Source organism: Diospyros lotus, chromosome 12 (genome assembly GCF_014633365.1).
Source record: "Diospyros lotus cultivar Yz01 chromosome 12, ASM1463336v1, whole genome shotgun sequence".
NCBI classification, from domain to species: Eukaryota; Viridiplantae; Streptophyta; class Magnoliopsida; order Ericales; family Ebenaceae; genus Diospyros; species Diospyros lotus.
In genome coordinates, this window is record NC_068349.1 from 2,397,008 (window position 1) to 2,413,675 (window position 16,668).

General features: G+C 36.8%; 2 protein-coding genes across 7 annotated transcripts; one reads left to right on the plus strand and one right to left on the minus strand.

Annotated features, from left to right (window-relative positions):
- Window positions 1-2,958: 2,958 nt before the first annotated feature.
- On the plus strand, window positions 2,959-14,421 carry LOC127814244 (probable inactive histone-lysine N-methyltransferase SUVR2). 6 transcript variants are annotated; one of them, XM_052355623.1, is made up of 11 exons: window positions 2,961-3,238; window positions 4,611-4,863; window positions 4,953-4,988; window positions 5,130-5,754; window positions 6,480-6,688; window positions 6,893-7,693; window positions 7,983-8,248; window positions 8,906-8,972; window positions 9,082-9,132; window positions 10,955-11,051; window positions 14,036-14,421. In XM_052355623.1, the coding sequence occupies exons 2-11, from the start codon at window positions 4,663-4,665 to the stop codon at window positions 14,065-14,067; spliced, it is 2,385 nt and encodes a 794-aa protein (XP_052211583.1). In that variant the 5' UTR covers window positions 2,961-3,238; window positions 4,611-4,662; the 3' UTR covers window positions 14,068-14,421. The 6 variants fall into 6 exon arrangements, with proteins under 6 accessions (XP_052211582.1, XP_052211583.1, XP_052211577.1 ...); XM_052355617.1 differs by having other exon boundaries at window positions 6,480-7,693; XM_052355619.1 differs by having other exon boundaries at window positions 5,133-5,754; window positions 6,480-7,693.
- Window positions 14,422-14,649: 228 nt separating this feature from the next.
- Window positions 14,650-16,573, minus strand: LOC127814245 (uncharacterized). The gene is made up of 3 exons (XM_052355624.1): window positions 15,452-16,573; window positions 15,093-15,342; window positions 14,650-14,969 (listed from the first exon to the last, which is right to left on the minus strand). Exons 1-3 carry the CDS (start codon window positions 16,210-16,212, stop codon window positions 14,778-14,780), a joined length of 1,203 nt encoding a protein of 400 aa, XP_052211584.1. The 5' UTR covers window positions 16,213-16,573; the 3' UTR covers window positions 14,650-14,777.
- Between the last annotated feature and the right edge of the window lie 95 nt (window positions 16,574-16,668).

Here is a 16,668-nt window from a genome sequence, read left to right on the forward strand (position 1 = left end):
AACTCGATTGTAAAATCATAAAATTTTATAAACTATTACAAATATCATTTAATATATGTAAATATGTATTCAGAATTACATCATTTAATAAAATTTAAGTAATAGTGTTTGATAACATTATTATTACAATTTATAACTGTGTTTATTGTAAATAAAATATATGTATGTACCTATTTTAAACTAAATTCAACTATTAATTTAAAAAATACTAAATAATATGTCATTTTTAAATATTAAGTATATATTTAGTCATCATTCATTCATCATCAAAAAATTTAATATTAATTTATAGATAATGTAAATTTCCATAAGTATGTGAGTTTATCAAGTTTATAGTATTGAATCGCGAATCAATTTCAATTATATGAAAATTCGAGTTTATAAACGAGTTGACTCATTTAAAGTTACGCAACTCGCAAATTCGCAAACTCGTTCAAGTTGATTTATGTGTTTAATAACAATAATATTACGTTACTCTCAATCATCGGATGATTAACAGGAAACAACATCCCACCCTCAATTTTGTTGTTATTGCAATAGCAATGGTGACTTGCTTATGGCCATTATCAGGACAATCATAAATATAAATACAAAGTGAGAAAAATACGAACAAATTATGAATTAAATGTTGATCGACGATTCAACCCTCCTCATTGTCTAGACAATATAATTGGTTGATAATGAATGCATTATAGCTTGACACACCAAATCAACAAATCAAGTTGTTTGAATTGTGAAAATAATATATAGTAAATACATGTCATTTACAAGTAAATTAAATTTATTACAATTTACAACAATACACATTATATATTTAATATGAATTATTTATTTTATTCCATAAAAATAATTATCCTATTTTGTTGAATTTATCATCAATTATACGAAAATGTTATTTGAACGTTAACTCGTAACATTTTTTATGATATTCGTGCATCGATATATCATACTATATGTTACATTAACTTGAATGTACAATATATCAATGCACAAATTTTATAAAAGATGTCATAACTAAGTGACCAAATAATATTTTCGTTAATTATATAATTAATATCCAATGTCACATTTATATATATATATATACATACATCTTTTACAATTAAGTTCATAACAAGTTTCATTTTATGTCCAATAACATTTTTAACCTTAAAAGACTTATAATTTTTAAATAATATAGAAAAATTTATCCACGAGTACGTTTTAATTATGTGATAAATATAGCAAACCCCATTATTTTAAAATAGTTGATTATATTTGAACTACTATTTACTGGAATAATATCACATATAACATTATCTATATTTGTGATTTTACTAAATATTTTAAATTAAATTGATTTAAAACTTAATATCATTACATCTCGCCCTTAAATATAAATTTAATATTGGCAAACATTTTGAATTTTCCAGAAGATTGGTTTCTCTCGTGATTGCGACGACACTCATCATCATAGTTAACTAGTCACGCCATCATATTACTATTTTAGGAATCCGACAATAACAATGGTTGAGGTATTTGATTCAAACTCTTTTTACTTATTATTTATTTATTTTATTATTATTTTCTTATAAATAATTAAATTTTAATATTAATTAATACTAGTAGTACCGTAAATTAATAGAAATACGTGTCCAAAGAAAAAAAAAAAAATTTGTGGGTCTATGGGTAAAAGGCTCCAAGGCCAGACGATATTAAGTCAATTTATTTAAAATTATAATTTAGGTAACAAAATTATAACTGTATTTTAATTTTTATTACAATAACTATTGAATTTTAAATTTTGTCCAATTTTGTTAGTAAAAATTGAGGTGACATATATTAATATATCAAATGATTTAAGAGTTAATATTAACACACGTCATGCCAATTTTTGTTAATAAATTAAATTAAAAAATTAATTTAAATTTTAAAAAAAATCAAAAGTTTGCGATGATAAAAATTAAAATATAATTATTAATTTAGGATAATTGTTAAACGACAATAAAAATTTATTGTTTTTAAATAATATGCATTTATTATATTTTATTTTGAATATAAAAATAAATTTATTAATTGATGATAAATGTATTGTATTCTAAATCACTTAATTAACCAATATAATTATTTAACTCCAATAATTGATAATAGAGAGAATAACCAAATTCACACGAGTTTATGGCAAAGGGTGGCAAATTTGACAACTCTATAACATTTATTTGATGAGTGCAAATAGTTCGTGATATTTCTAGCGACAAATAACTTTAGCAATGGGGAATCTAATATGACATTTCTGACAATATTCATACCAATTTCGATTGCTTTCGCTATTTTTCATAACTTTTCAAGGAATGAATATTTTTGATAACCCCTTGACAAGATTCAATGACCTTTAGCTATTGATGTCCGTGATGAATATAAATTCAGGTAAGTAATACTATTTGTATATTAAAGTTGATATTCAATTAATCAATTATTAATATATTTTTTATTAAATTATAAAAATAATATATGTATTGGTAATTTATTTAAGTAATAACATTTATTACTTAAATAAATTATCAATACATATATTATTTTTATAATTTAATAAAAAATTATTAATAATTAATTAATAAAAATAGATATGAGTGCTAACCTAAATGAGTTCATATCAACTTAAATGAGCAAATACCGTTACTCAATTAAAATTGATATTTTTAATATTTTTTTCACTCACAATATGAATTTATGAATTTAATGTTAAAAAATTAAATTTATCGAATTTCCAAATATACGTTGTTTACCGAGGTCTCGCAACAGTTCGTTCGCCGCCGACAATGAGTTTGTCCACGCGCCGCCACTAACCCCTCGGGCCTCGGGCCAGGTCGGGGCCCACTACACTCCGCTCCTTCCTCGCGCGTGCTCACACGTGCATAGCTCGAGTGGGCTCTTTCATGCACAGTCTCGATTAGCACCTCCTCCTTTGCCCCCTTTCTATAAAGCGGGCGTCGTGTACTTCTGCTCCGAGTCCAGGCCCTATCGACCGCTCGCAGCATCCAGCAGCCCCGGCGTACGTCATATCCGGCGTCCCTCGGCCGGCGCTCATCTCCAGCGTCGTTCCTGTCCGTGGTCGCTGAGCCAGAGCGAGAAGCTGCTCAGGCGGCCGTTCGTCGGTCCGTTCGCCTTTTCATCTCCGGTATCGCAGCGTTCCTGCTCCGGTGACGCTGCTTCGGCCATCGATCTACAATCCTTTGCTGTTCCAGATTACTCAGATCTGGTGAGTTTCTTCGACGTCATTACGTACTCTCCGAGTCGCTTCACTGGAAGCTAATCAGTTTCTTCTTCCGCTCGCTCTGCATAATCTCTGCGTCTCTTCAATTCGAGCCTTTGTTATACTTTCTATTCGTTTATAGTTTGAGCGGGCATTGTACGAAGAAATCCCTCAATGCTCTTTCTTGATGATAATTTCAGAGGCTTAGTTTTCATCGCTTGTAAATTCAATGACATGCATTTCAATTACGGGCAATTCCTTCCCCCATTTTTTCTTGACATTTTCTTATGTTAGGGTTTAGCGACTAGGGTTTTGAGTAGCTAAGTATTTTTATTTTTTATTTTTTATTTTTAAATCAGATTCTTGAACCACATTTTGCAAAATGGGTACTCTCGCGTACCTATATTTCGTTTTGATTTCTTTGGTTGTATTGAATGTCAAGCTTAAGAGGTGGGTCTTGACAAATTTTAGGAAATAGAATTATATGCCAGTGGACCTGGTGTCAAGTTGAGTGTCTCCTTTTAAGCTACCGTTTTGTGATGAATTGGATTCAGCAATGGAAAACAGAGACAGAGAATAGAGAAGATGAGAAACCGAGAAAGAGAAGCTGCTTGTAATCTGTGATCTCAACAACTAATAAGACCTATACACATTTGTTTTTATACAAGAGGAAATCAACTCTTGTATCTAACTCTACCAAACCAAACAACTGATTTAATCTCAGCCATGCAAATGAATGAGCTCAGTTTTAATCACAGCCATTGATCTAAAACTGTCAAATTAGTTTGTTAAGAGATTGCCACTTGCTAAACAGCTTGTGAAGGCTTCAGATTTCAGCTAACAAGTTCACTGATTGCTTCAGTGTAGGTTTAATAGTCTCAACACATCTGACCTAAATATTTATTTTATTTTTTCCTTTTTAGTAAGTTATTGTGGCAGACTTGAAATAACTTATCGAGAAGGAAAGTTAATTATGGTATGCATTAGGATAAGGAAAGATATTCCAAACCAAAAACAGGTTATCAAGAAGGAAAAAGTGACAAGTTAAAATAGAAGGAGGCCAGTTAATTAGGCAGCTAATTTATTCTCATCTTGGGACTAGGATCATCCCAGATTATTGCCAGTGTACTGCAGAGAGGCTGGGAATTAAGTTTTGCACTAATTGCAAATATGTATGTATAGGTAAATTGTTCAGATGTTTAGCATTTGCTGTAACTATGCTTTCTTGTCAAAGTTTTGCTTTGGTTCATGATACTCTAATTGTACTGTGAACATTATTTAATGCACTTGATGTTTATAGAATCTGCTTTTCGTATCAGTGCATCATATGCAGTTTTCTCCTGCGATTCCTTTCCTTACCTAGTCTAGGAAAATGTAGGTGCATATGATGGTTTAGAGCTTTTGAGAAAAATATTTATTGGAGACGATCAATGGCGCCAAATCCAAGAGTTGCAAAAGCCTTTCGTGCTATGAGGGATCTTGGCATTGCCGAGGAAAAGGTTAAACCAGTCCTGAAAAGTCTTCTAAAGTTGTATGACAAAAACTGGGAACTCATTGAGGCAGAAAACTACAGAGCCCTTGCAGATGCTATATTTGACCAAGAGGAAGCGCAGGTCTCTACCCCTCTAAATGTATACACATATCTATCTCATACTTACGTTTATCTAACTGACAGCCTATCATGTCTCATTGTTTTGATTTTGCTTTCCCCATCTTCCAGGCTGCGGAGGAAAAAAAGAAACTTGAAAACACTAATGTATGTAGCCTATTTCTCATGCATACACATTGATTTAGGATGTTGTTGTCTCGCTTTTGTCAGATTTTTGCTTACAGTTTTTGTACTTGGCTCTCTTTTCATGCTTCTTTATCTTTTTTTGTTCTTTGTTTTTGAGGCTAGCAGGTGGAAATGGATGAAGAAGATCAAGTGCCTGAACCTCCCTTGAAAAGACTGCGCTTAAGGTACCAAGAAGGTCATGCTTCACCTTCCTTGAGTAACTCCTGCCCTGGGTTGGCTGGAAATTTGTTGAAACAGCCTAAAGAGGAGGAGGCTGAACCACCTGAAACTTTTCCCCAACCGGACATAGTGGGGTCATCCCAGCCTAGTCAAGAGAATGTAAGGGGTGCCTTGCAACCAATGTCCCCCCAACGAATTACAAGAAGTAAGGCAAAGCAATCTGTCTTGCCAAAGCCTTCGCCAGTGCAGGAAAGATTGGAGCCAAGTCAGCCTGGTGTTGTTGACAGGAATCCGCCATTTGCTGCAGGGAGAACTCAATCTGATTCTGTTAATCCTAGAACACGTCTTAGGGAAAAAGGAAAGGAACCTATCTCACCTCAAATTGGTTCAAGAGATAAAAGTTCGAATTCTGAGAGGTCACCTCATGCAGTGCGCATCAAAGAGCCTGGTATTGCTCTCTTACCAAAACAGCAGATGCACAAGTCTCACACTTTGGTCAAGCCTAAAGATGAGCCATTCACTGATGATTTGCCTCACTCTGTGGTTCCTATTGCAGTGATTCATCCAGGTAGATCATATGCCTTGAATGTGATTATTGTTCTAAGGTTGCTGTTATTCTAATATGTTTTATGCTGAATGGGTTTCTCTATCAAAACGATAACTTCAAAACTTCTCTGCCACACAGTTAGTTGAAAGTTTGGAGAGTTGTATTATGTGTGTGGTAATATTGGATCTTATGGTTGATCTGTGGATTTCATACCTTTTAGAGCTTATTGGTTAGTTGGCCTGTCCTTGGATTTGCTTCTTAAAGCTGTAGTCAATTGTTGGTTAGTCCAATTTGATAATGAAAACTTGTCCCAATAAATTGATTTGGTTAAATAACATTGATCGATATAAATGTGTTGACATGTATGTTGACATTGGCAAAGTGCATCAATATCCTTATCATTTACTTACAACAACGACAACAAGAACAACAACAATCATTAGCATTAATCCTTCTACGAGAGCTTCTATGCAATCACAGAGTTGTGGAAATGCCTCTTTGCAAAGCAAGGGTCATGTTGCATACGAAAATAACCTTTTCTCAACCCTTGTAGAGTGAGGAGTCTCATGCACTAGAGATATCCTTGCCTTTCCGTTATTTGAAAGTATTTTAGTATTTTGTGTTATTTTGGATTTTACTTGTAAATAGCTCACATGTTGATGGCTCTAATCTTTTGTGTCTAAGTCTATCTTCTTGCCATATATTCCTCTTTTGACGGGCCAGATTTGTTTCTTCAAAACTTACAGAGCCATTCAACAAAGAAAATTCTTCAAATGGAAGTTTGTCAATCAGAGAAGCTAATGGTCTTGACCCAGTATCTCAAGCTGAAGCTGGAAAAGGACAAAGCAGTAGGGTTCAAGTTTCAACAATTGAAAAGAGAACAAATTGTGAGCTTGCAAACTATGTGGATGAGTCCTCATCCAACTTAGAGATTGCTTCCTCACCCTATGGAGAGGTGAAAATTTCTTTGACCTGTAATTCTGCTCTTGGAGGACCTGATTTTCATGTGCCTAGTGTTGATGCAGTTGTCAAAATGGTGGAGGATAAATGTCTTAGGTCATACAAACTCCTGGACCCAAGTTTTTCTGTGATGAAACTAATGAAAGATATGTGTGAGTGTTTTCTGGAACTAGGAACTGACTCTGCCAATGAATCACAGGGAAAACTAGATGTAGCACCTGCTGTTGATATATCGAAACAATGTAATGGACTGGACACTTTGGGTGCTAGAGACGAGCAAATTGGCTATCCTATTAATCCAGTCAGTGACCATTGTGCTGCTGAAGTGGCACAATCTCAAATTCCAAATCTGCCACCATCTTCCAATATGATGGATGACAGCGGGCAAACTGATAAAAATACTATTGTGAGCAGCAGCGACATTGATGAGGAAAGGCAACAAAATGACCTTGAACATTCAAGTTCTCATAGTCTTGTGGTGGTTCAACAACCTGAGGATGGAAGGCATCTGCATGATGTTAGTAACATAGCAAAGGGACAAGAAAAAGTTGTGATTTCTTTGGCAAATGAAATCAACAATGAGTGTCCGCCATCCTTTTACTATATACCCCAAAATGTGGTTTTTCAGAATGCATATGTCAATTTTTCTCTGGCACGAATTGGGGAGAATTGTTGTTCGACTTGTTCTGGCGATTGTTTATCATCAACAACACCTTGTGCTTGTTCACATGAAACAGGTGGTGAGTTTGCATATACCTTAGATGGCCTTGTTAAGGAGGACTTTTTAGAAGAATGCATCTCAATGAATCGTGATCCTCAAAAGCACTGCCTCTTTTATTGTAAGGAATGCCCCTTGGAAAGATCAAAAAATGAAGATATTCTGGAACCATGCAAAGGTCACTTAGTGAGGAGGTTTATCAAAGAGTGTTGGTGGAAATGTGGCTGCAGTAAACACTGCGGCAACCGGGTGGTACAACGTGGCATAAACTGCAAATTGCAGGTGAGAGTCTGTTGCCAAGGATCTCAAGTTCTTTTGCTAGTTAGTGCTGAAGTTATGTATTTATCTCGTATGCTTATTTAACTGCATGCTCAAGTAATGTATTATCATTTTATAAGAACCTTTTGGAAGACATTTACATAAAAATAAGGCCCTACAATGTTTATGAATTATATATCCTTCTTCCTTACCATCTCATATTATTTTATCGATCCTTTCTATTTTGATTTACTTATGCAAAAATTATATTATTGGTTCACTTTATTTTTCTCCCTCTATCCTCTTGTTTCAGGTTTTTATGACTGCTGAAGGAAAAGGGTGGGGTCTCCGTACCCTACAGGACCTCCCAAAAGGTGCTTTTGTATGTGAGTATGTTGGGGAGATATTAACCAATGCAGAGCTCTATGAGCGAGTTTCACAAAGCTCCAGCAATGAGGAGCATGCATATCCTGTTCTGCTTGATGCTGACTGGGGCTCAGAAGGAGTCTTAAAGGATGAAGAGGCCCTTTGTTTGGATGCAACACATTTTGGAAATGTTGCAAGGTTTATTAATCATAGGTAAGTTCATGAAAACACAATTGTCCATTGGCTCATGTTTCCTTTTAGTTACAAAACTCTTCTTGAAATTTGTTTTCCTTTTGGTCATTCAGTTTCTGAATTTAATGTGAAATTACGCATAACTGATATTTTATGCATAACAATGATGCTATTGCAATCTTTGGTGATATGTTATTTTGGTTTTTGTATTGTGATTTAAAAATCTTAATCTACAATAGAATATAGGGAATTACTCTCTGTACTTGTGAGACAAGTATTTACCAGAAAAGGAAATCAAGAAAGCAAAAATCTGAGAAATACACGAGGACCAAAAGTGACTGAATACAGATTAACTCATTCACTCCCAGATTTCTTAAATATGGTCTCCTAAGGGCTGGAGTTCAAGTTTTGCCTGGATTTCTTCATGAAATACACCATGCAGTTAAAGACTTGAAGCTATGGAAGTTCAGCTTATCTCTGCTGAGGAATGCCATTTCACCACTTGCAATTATACTTTCCTTTTGGCTTCTCTTCCGCCGCCCCCGCCCCCAGGCGGGATCTGTTGTTTCTTGGACTTGAATTTAGATTGTCTCTTTAACTTTTCTTTACCTTGAAATTTGCAAAGTTGGATCTTGATTTGTTTTTGATATTAAATACTTTGATTGCTTACTATGCTAGATGCTTTGATTCAAACTTGGTAGAGATACCTGTGGAGGTGGAGACCCCTGACCATCATTATTACCATGTATGGGATTTCAGATAGCTTCATTGTGTTTTTCCTATTATTGTGGCACTCAGCCTAATCATTTACAGTAGCAAAACTAATACAATTTGTATACCTTCCCTTGGTGCAGCTTGCCTTTTTCACAACTAGAAAAGTGGAAGCTTTGGAGGAACTTACATGGGTAAGTAGGTTTCATTTCTATGCTATATATTGTGATTTAGCATTAGTTGGATGTTATAAGTATATGAACTTGACAATTGTATATATACATAATGCACGTACATATGCATTCAGAAACTTGTCCGTTATCCATCAATGCTGGTTCACAAAATGGTGTAATATAATTTTACCAAGTAAGTATTTAATTAGTTTTGATAATGGGTGTGTTTGGTATGTTGTGCCTCTTTTTACACTCAGAATTGCTAGAATTACGAGGCTTATGTTGAGTAAAAGCTATGTTTATTTTGCGGAAGTGCCTACTTTTTGCATTTTTTAGTTATAGCTTTTTGTTTACTTTCTATTTCTTAAGGAGTTGAACATTGATGGGGCAGGAGTTTTTTCTTGGTTTGATATGCAGCCCAGCAGCTGTTTACATGTGCCCTATGTCTTAATGGGTTTCAGTCTCATTAGAACATTTAAGTGGAATATTTTTGCTGAAGATTGTTATATTTACAGTGACATCGTGTCCATTTGTTATCAATTATATTGTGAGAAGAATGTTTAGTCCTATACTGTTGTTTGGTTGATGAATGAGCATGGAACTTCTATCCTACTTTTATACTCTCAAGGAAGCAGTTCACAACTTTCCTTGGTTTATTTATTGATCTTTGGTTTAATTTCTTCTAGGAATGCTTTTCCTTTTTGTGTCTACGACAAATTACCATCCATAAGTATTTGCTGATGAATACTGTTAACTGATACTAAAAACATGTTACCTTTGAAGGTACTACTCAGCATCACTCTCTCACCTGGTTGGCTAGCTGTGAAATCGAGAAGCTTAGGCAATGTTCAAAATATGGAGTCTTTAAATGGTGATAAAAATAATTATTGCCATAATACATACTCCAAAGCACATGATTATTGTAAAGAAAGAACCAATAGAACTTCACAGTTCACATTCCATGGACATACCTACTTCTTGTTATTGCTAGATGTACTTTCTAAGTTTAGTGGCACCAAAACTGATGCAGTGTGTTCTATAATTTTCTTCAGCTGAAAATACCTGTATATTAACATTTACACCTAGTTGGTAACAGCAGCCATACTGGAAAATTGGGGGAATGCTTACAAATTCTAGCAAGATAACATGCAACATGTATTTTTTTTTCCCCCATAGTATTCTTTAGTTATGTTTAAGTTACCGACTAAATCATTTTACTCCCATGTTGCAATTTCTTGTTTAAATTAAGCACCAGATTTTAATGAACCTATGTTGTGGCTTATCAAATTCTTCTACAAGGTTAAATGTGCTTTTGAAATGTACATAATCACAGCCTTGTACTTCTGTTTTTCCATAACATCATGTTTAGGGACTCTGAACTATCCATAAGGTATTTGTCTGTATGTGTTCTTATGGATGACTAATACTGACTTTAATTTTTATGTTGACCTGATATTCTAAGTTATGGTCAAATCTTCCCATGTTTTGATTCACTGTTTATATCACAGAGTAGAGGGTTTAGGGGATTGTACACAGGTTTCTGTCTGTCAGGGAGGGCCACTTGCAAGTTCTGAAATACGTTTTACTAAAACAAGAAATCCTTCTGTATGAGAGTCTTAACTAATGGTTGTATAAAGAATGGTCATTTTTATGTTGGCTTCATTGCATTCTGTAGCTCTTTCTTTATTTCTTTTTGGATTTCTGCATAATTGCTTTATGCTCACTGGTAAGGGAGCTCAAGTGCATGTTAACACATAGAAATATGTGCAGTGATATGAATTTTTGGGAGCTGTATGCCCCCTCCCCCACCCGGTTAGACTGACACTTTTTAGTAATTTTACAGGATTATGGTATTGATTTCGATGATCAAGATCATCCAATCAAGGCGTTTAAGTGCCGGTGTAGCAGCAAGTTTTGTCGAAACATTAAACGCTCAAGTAGTAAGTTCTTACCTATTGTGAGACATGTAGTTGTCTTTCCTTTTTAGGCAATGACAAACGTTATCTTGTTTTCTCTTTTGGAAGATACTGTCCCTCATATTATCTTTGCTTGGGTGAGTTTTTGAGCTTATGTCTGTTTCATTTTTGTGTGTGGTTGGATTGGTTGTTTTGGACATGGCATGGAATATAATAGCCTTATAATATATGATCATGATGGACCTACTCAGTGGGATTAAGGATTGGGGTGATAGTGGTGATGATGATTGACCACTTGTGAGATTTGGCTGGATATGAGGGATTTCCTATGGGGGTATCTGGCCTGATCTAGCTAATGATCCATCGATGTGTCATTCGAGACTGGAGTGACAATAGGCTGTGTCATGTACTGGCTAAGTTCGGGTTATGAAATATTAGGAGTTTGAAATAATCGGAAATTTAGTTTATTTTGTTTTCTTGACTGATAAGAACTTTGACAGGTTAGTAGGCACATGTGACCTGAAAGATAAAAGTGACAATGGGTTTGCATTGTTGTCAACTGGCAACTGGGAATGAGAAAATTATAGAAACAAATGTGGTTGTAGTGTTGTAGGCCAAATAAAATGCAAGATACTGATGATAAATACCATTCCTCTCGAGGGCTGCTGGGTGGTGTCTTGTTGTTGGTCAAGTAAAATGGTACAAGAGGTTGAGAAACTGATAGAAAAATCCAAGTTTTAACTAAAATCTGGGCCCAAGTTACTAACTTTGCTTTGTCCCCAAGTTTTCTTGACCCATCGGGATGATATCCCTGTGAATTTGTGATGTATTACCCTATGATTGGTGACTGAAGAAGTTTTATGCAGCCAATTTCTGGGGGTTTTTGAGCATCTCTTCTTAGTGAATATGAGAAATAGGAGCCATTGCCTTTTGCCTTGACTACTCATGGACCAAGCTTTATAGACTTTCAAAGAACCCAGGTTTTTCGTTGGGGGTTGGAACCATTACTAGTAAAATAAATATGGGTGCCACACCTGAAAGATGTAATAGAGGAGTTCATACAAGGAAATTCTTCATCTCCATTTCTTCCATTCACTAACCAGAAAACTACAGCTTTCAATGCCTACATGTGCTGGAGCACACTTCTGTTTTTCTACACTGGGTTGATGTACAAAATGAGTAATCCACATGTTGATCCACCTCCTGAGGTACTCATAGAATAGGCTCCACACCTGCGATACGTGGGGAGACTATGACCAGGCCTTTAGTTGGTGTTTCCTTTTACAAGCACCTTCCAACATACTATGCCCTACACTGCTGATTGGTATGCATTGGGTCCCAGATCAATTGGATCATTGATCATCCTCTTCATTCATACATGCATATGGATCTTCATCTTCAACCTCAAGATCCCCTATGAGATCTTTTTCCAGGGAAGTCCCTGCATATGCTGCACTTATCTATTGAAGGTTCTGGATCCAGATATGGAACTGGAATGGGCTATACCTTCACCGGTTTTCAACCAAAGCATCTTTGGTCTGTAAATGGATTAGGAATAGGCTTTGGATCCATGGACCCTGGATAATCTATTGATGACTCTGGAATAGGTTATTCAATGATTGATTTATTTATGGTTCAACCAGGCAGGCAATGTCGATCTAAATCCAGATGCTGTGCTTCGACAATGATTTCTTCATCTACTGATTTAAACTATTACAGTTTTCCCTCTTCCTAGAGGCGGCATCCATTGTTCAAGTCGATTTAGTAGCAGGAGCAGCTGTAGCGTCTTCAAGCAGCAAAGGAAGAATAGAATGGTGTAACTCTACCAAGAAGGATATGGGACAGTGCAGTTAAGAAAATGACTGCAGTTAAGAAAAGGATATGGGACAGTGCAGGAAGAATAAAATGACTGTTAATTTTTTTGTTAGCTTAAAAATTAACATATCAATCACCAAATATATAATTCCACCAAACCATGTATTTAAATTTGACGGCAATGCACAATGTCCGTATTGTGCAACTGTGGAGATATGGCCTTTTATGGATGTTCATGGGTCTGCCAAGTTTTCTCTGAGCACTAGTGATGGGTGCATGCTTTGCATAGGGCTGCATAAAGTTATTTTTCTAGTAGATTTTCTTGTTTTGTGGTGAATTTGTAGGAGAGAACCTGTAAAATAATTTGAACTGGTATGTAAAACACCATGACTCATACTATGTAGTAGCCTCCTTGTGGCTTGTGCCCCTGCATCTCTTACCACATGTCCTGGTTCCAGCTGGTTGGTTTTGTGTGTGCTCCATCCAACATTTCACAGGTAATCATTGTAAAATACCTCGTACTCATATGAAATCCCTCTAAATATTTATGTATGTTTGCCTTATACTTCAAGCTATGGGCTATTATTGCCATAGAAACATGGCACGGAACAAATCAAGTAATTTTATATCTCACTTGAAAAAAATGTTATTCCGCACATTTCTCTAAATATTTGTTTATTCTAAACGTTCCATGTTGGCTTGTCTATACTGATGGTTCTCTTTATGGCTGTCTTATTATATTTTATATGACTTAGATTGTTTTCTGTTCTTCTGGGTCATGAGCAAATCTGCAAGTGCCTCGTGTTCTTTTACCAGTCTTTTATTGCCTGGTCTATCTCGTATATTCTTCTGAAGTAAAATCCTGTTATTGGAGACCCCCCCAAACTTTTTCCCCTCCTTCCTCATGTTTCGTTTATCATATCTCTCTTAGCCAATTCATTCTTTTATCATTTATCCTCATTGGCAGTTATTTTGTCTGCTGCACTTGTCTCAACTTGCTGTGCCGCCTGAGGCTAGGCATTATTCCATTATAAGCTTGACGAGAAACCTTTGAGATTACAATAGGCAACAAATAACTTAAGGAGACTCTTTTGCTATTATTGGCCTACTTTTTAGCCAAAACTGGTATGAGATCATATTCATGTATGTGGCACTGCTGCTACTAATAGAATACCCTTCTTGTTTTGGCGCAGGATCCAGATCTGCTGCTGCAAATAGAAGATGAAACTAGTGGGTTGTGTATGAAGCCATGCCCTGTCCCATCTTGATTACACCAGTTCAGGTCCTCCAGACTTTGGGCCTTAAGTTCTGAACAGGATTTTGGGGTTGCTTTGTAGTTTGTATTATGCGGATGCATCAGCCATGATTAGGCCAATCGGTGGGGCTACTCTGTTACTCTCGTTCTGTAAGCAGCAGCTACATCTACTCTTCTGTTCTTCTATGTAATTAAGGCTCACATTTCTGATAAGGATCATGAACCAATCCTGTTAGGTATTACTATTATATGCCAGCTTCTTTATTTTTTTATTTTTGAACAAGTTCTCCTCATTTACTCATGGCAAGTAATAGAATGCTAAAATCTCTGTTCCCAGTATCTCTTATGGATCATGAGCGTGTAGATAATTAATTAGGAACATAATTGGATGACAATAACACCGTATGGTTTAGAATGTTGAATATATAATATCATCCTAATTGAGATGAGAAAAAGTAAAATAAAAACAAGATTAGATATTTGCTTATGGATGGTAAGATAAGAGTCATGATTAAGATGATTTGGGCTTAGGAGTTGTAGAAATAAGATGAATAGAAAACACGGATGAGACGAGCAAAAAATTGAAATAGAGAAAATGTATTTACAAATGTAAATAAAATTACACATTTTTGAGTTAAAATGTTCACAGCATCACTACAATACATTGAAAGTTATGCTCTCTATGAAACATGAACCTCTACATCTTTCCCTACCAATGTCAGAGATCCCCTGTTGTGAGGCTCAGAGAGCCATTCATGCCCGCAGCCGAGAGGCAGAACAGGTAGAATGCCGCCCGGATTCAGTGGGAAAAGAACTTTGTAGTAACCATCCATGATTGCTTCAAAATTGCAAGTTTCTGCAACCTTGGGAATCTGTTCAGGAAATGAACAACCAAAACCTTAGACTTGCACTGTACAATAAATACTCGATAATTGTACTTATCAGCTACTTTCGCTATACTTATATTTTGTTTGCACTTTAGAACTATATAATACCTGATAAATGTCGCGCGTGTATGAGTGGAGGTTTGGATACTCGAGCAGCTTTTTCTTTGTGCATTTGAACAGAACATTGTAAACGAGATCAAATCGAATCAAAGTTGTGAAGAGGCATACATCTGCTAGGGTCAGTACATCGCCACACAAGTATCTGGATCTGCCCAAATGATCATCCAACATATCCATTGTTCTGAACAGCTCATTTGCTGCTGCATCATATGCTTCTTGGCTCTGTGCAAATCCACACCTGCAAGATAATGCAGATTCAAGAAAATTCTATCATAATGATAATGATCTTTTGATTAATTATCTAGGGAAAATAAAGCTTGATTATCGGCTGACTAACTGGAAATTACCTATAGACGCCATTGTTAACACTGGGATACACAATTTGATTCCAGTGATCTATCTGTTTCTTCAATGGCGGCGGCGAAAGGTCCAGACTTGGATTGCTTGCCAGGCCATTCAAGCCTGAATTGAACAATTCAGCTATGTCGTAGCTCTCGTTGCACACCACCTCTTTCTTCTCCACGTCCCAAAGCATCGGAACCGTCGACCGGCCGTCGTATCCGCCTCTCCGGAGCTTGTAAATCTCTCTTAGGGTTTTGCAGCCGTTGGCACCGTCCAAACCGGGGACAAGCCTATCCGTGAGTTGGACATGGCCTTCCCGGAACTCCCAAGAGCCGTCCGGTCCCGGAGAGGCAATCGAGATCGGCACGGCGTGTTCAAGGCCCTTGAGCGCTCGGACAATCAGGGTCCGGTGAGCCCAGGGGCAGGGCAGGCCGACGTAGAGGTGGAGAGCGCCCGGTTTTTGGCGGAAGCCGGAATCCGCGCGAAATTGGGAGGCGGGACGGGTGTAACGGCCGCCGGAGTCGGAGGGGGCGAGCTGGGACATCATCAGTTGCCAGGCGGTGGACCAGCTCGCGCGAACGGCGGAGATGAGGAGCTGCGGCGGAAGCGATTGCCCCCACAGGAGCCTGCCGACGGCGGTTATCAAATTAGGGTTTGGGGTGTTCCGGTTTGACATGCTGGGGCAGAAGCTGCGGGATTTGGGTCTCGTCTTCTTCGTCGGGGTGGGAATGAATAAAGCAGAGCCTGGCAGCGAAGAGGAGGCCATTTTCACCAGTTCTGAACAAAATCACTTGCTTGGAGCCATATGGGCCTACACCACAGAATATATACAGCTCTTCCACGTCTTCTTCAATCTATTGTACCCAAGCTGATCAAACCACGTCTTCTTCTTGCTTCAGCTTTGGTTTTAATCTATCACATTCTCGTTTACTTATCAGTTTGTCGTTCAAATCTGTCGCATTCTCGCTTACTCGTGTTTTCAGGTCGTAAAGAGTTCATCGGGGAACAATGGCGTCGCTGGGTTCTCCGGCGAACAAGTTTAGATTCCCGGAGCTACAGTCTCATCTAGGTTGTTGTTAAGAACCACCTAGATACTGTCTATGTCTACAGAAAAGTTCACCATAAATTGAAGTTCAAGATCAAGTCTTTTGGATAATACATAGACAATTATACAGTTTTGAATAGAAGCAGAGCAGAATTAAACTAATGGATGACCTCACAG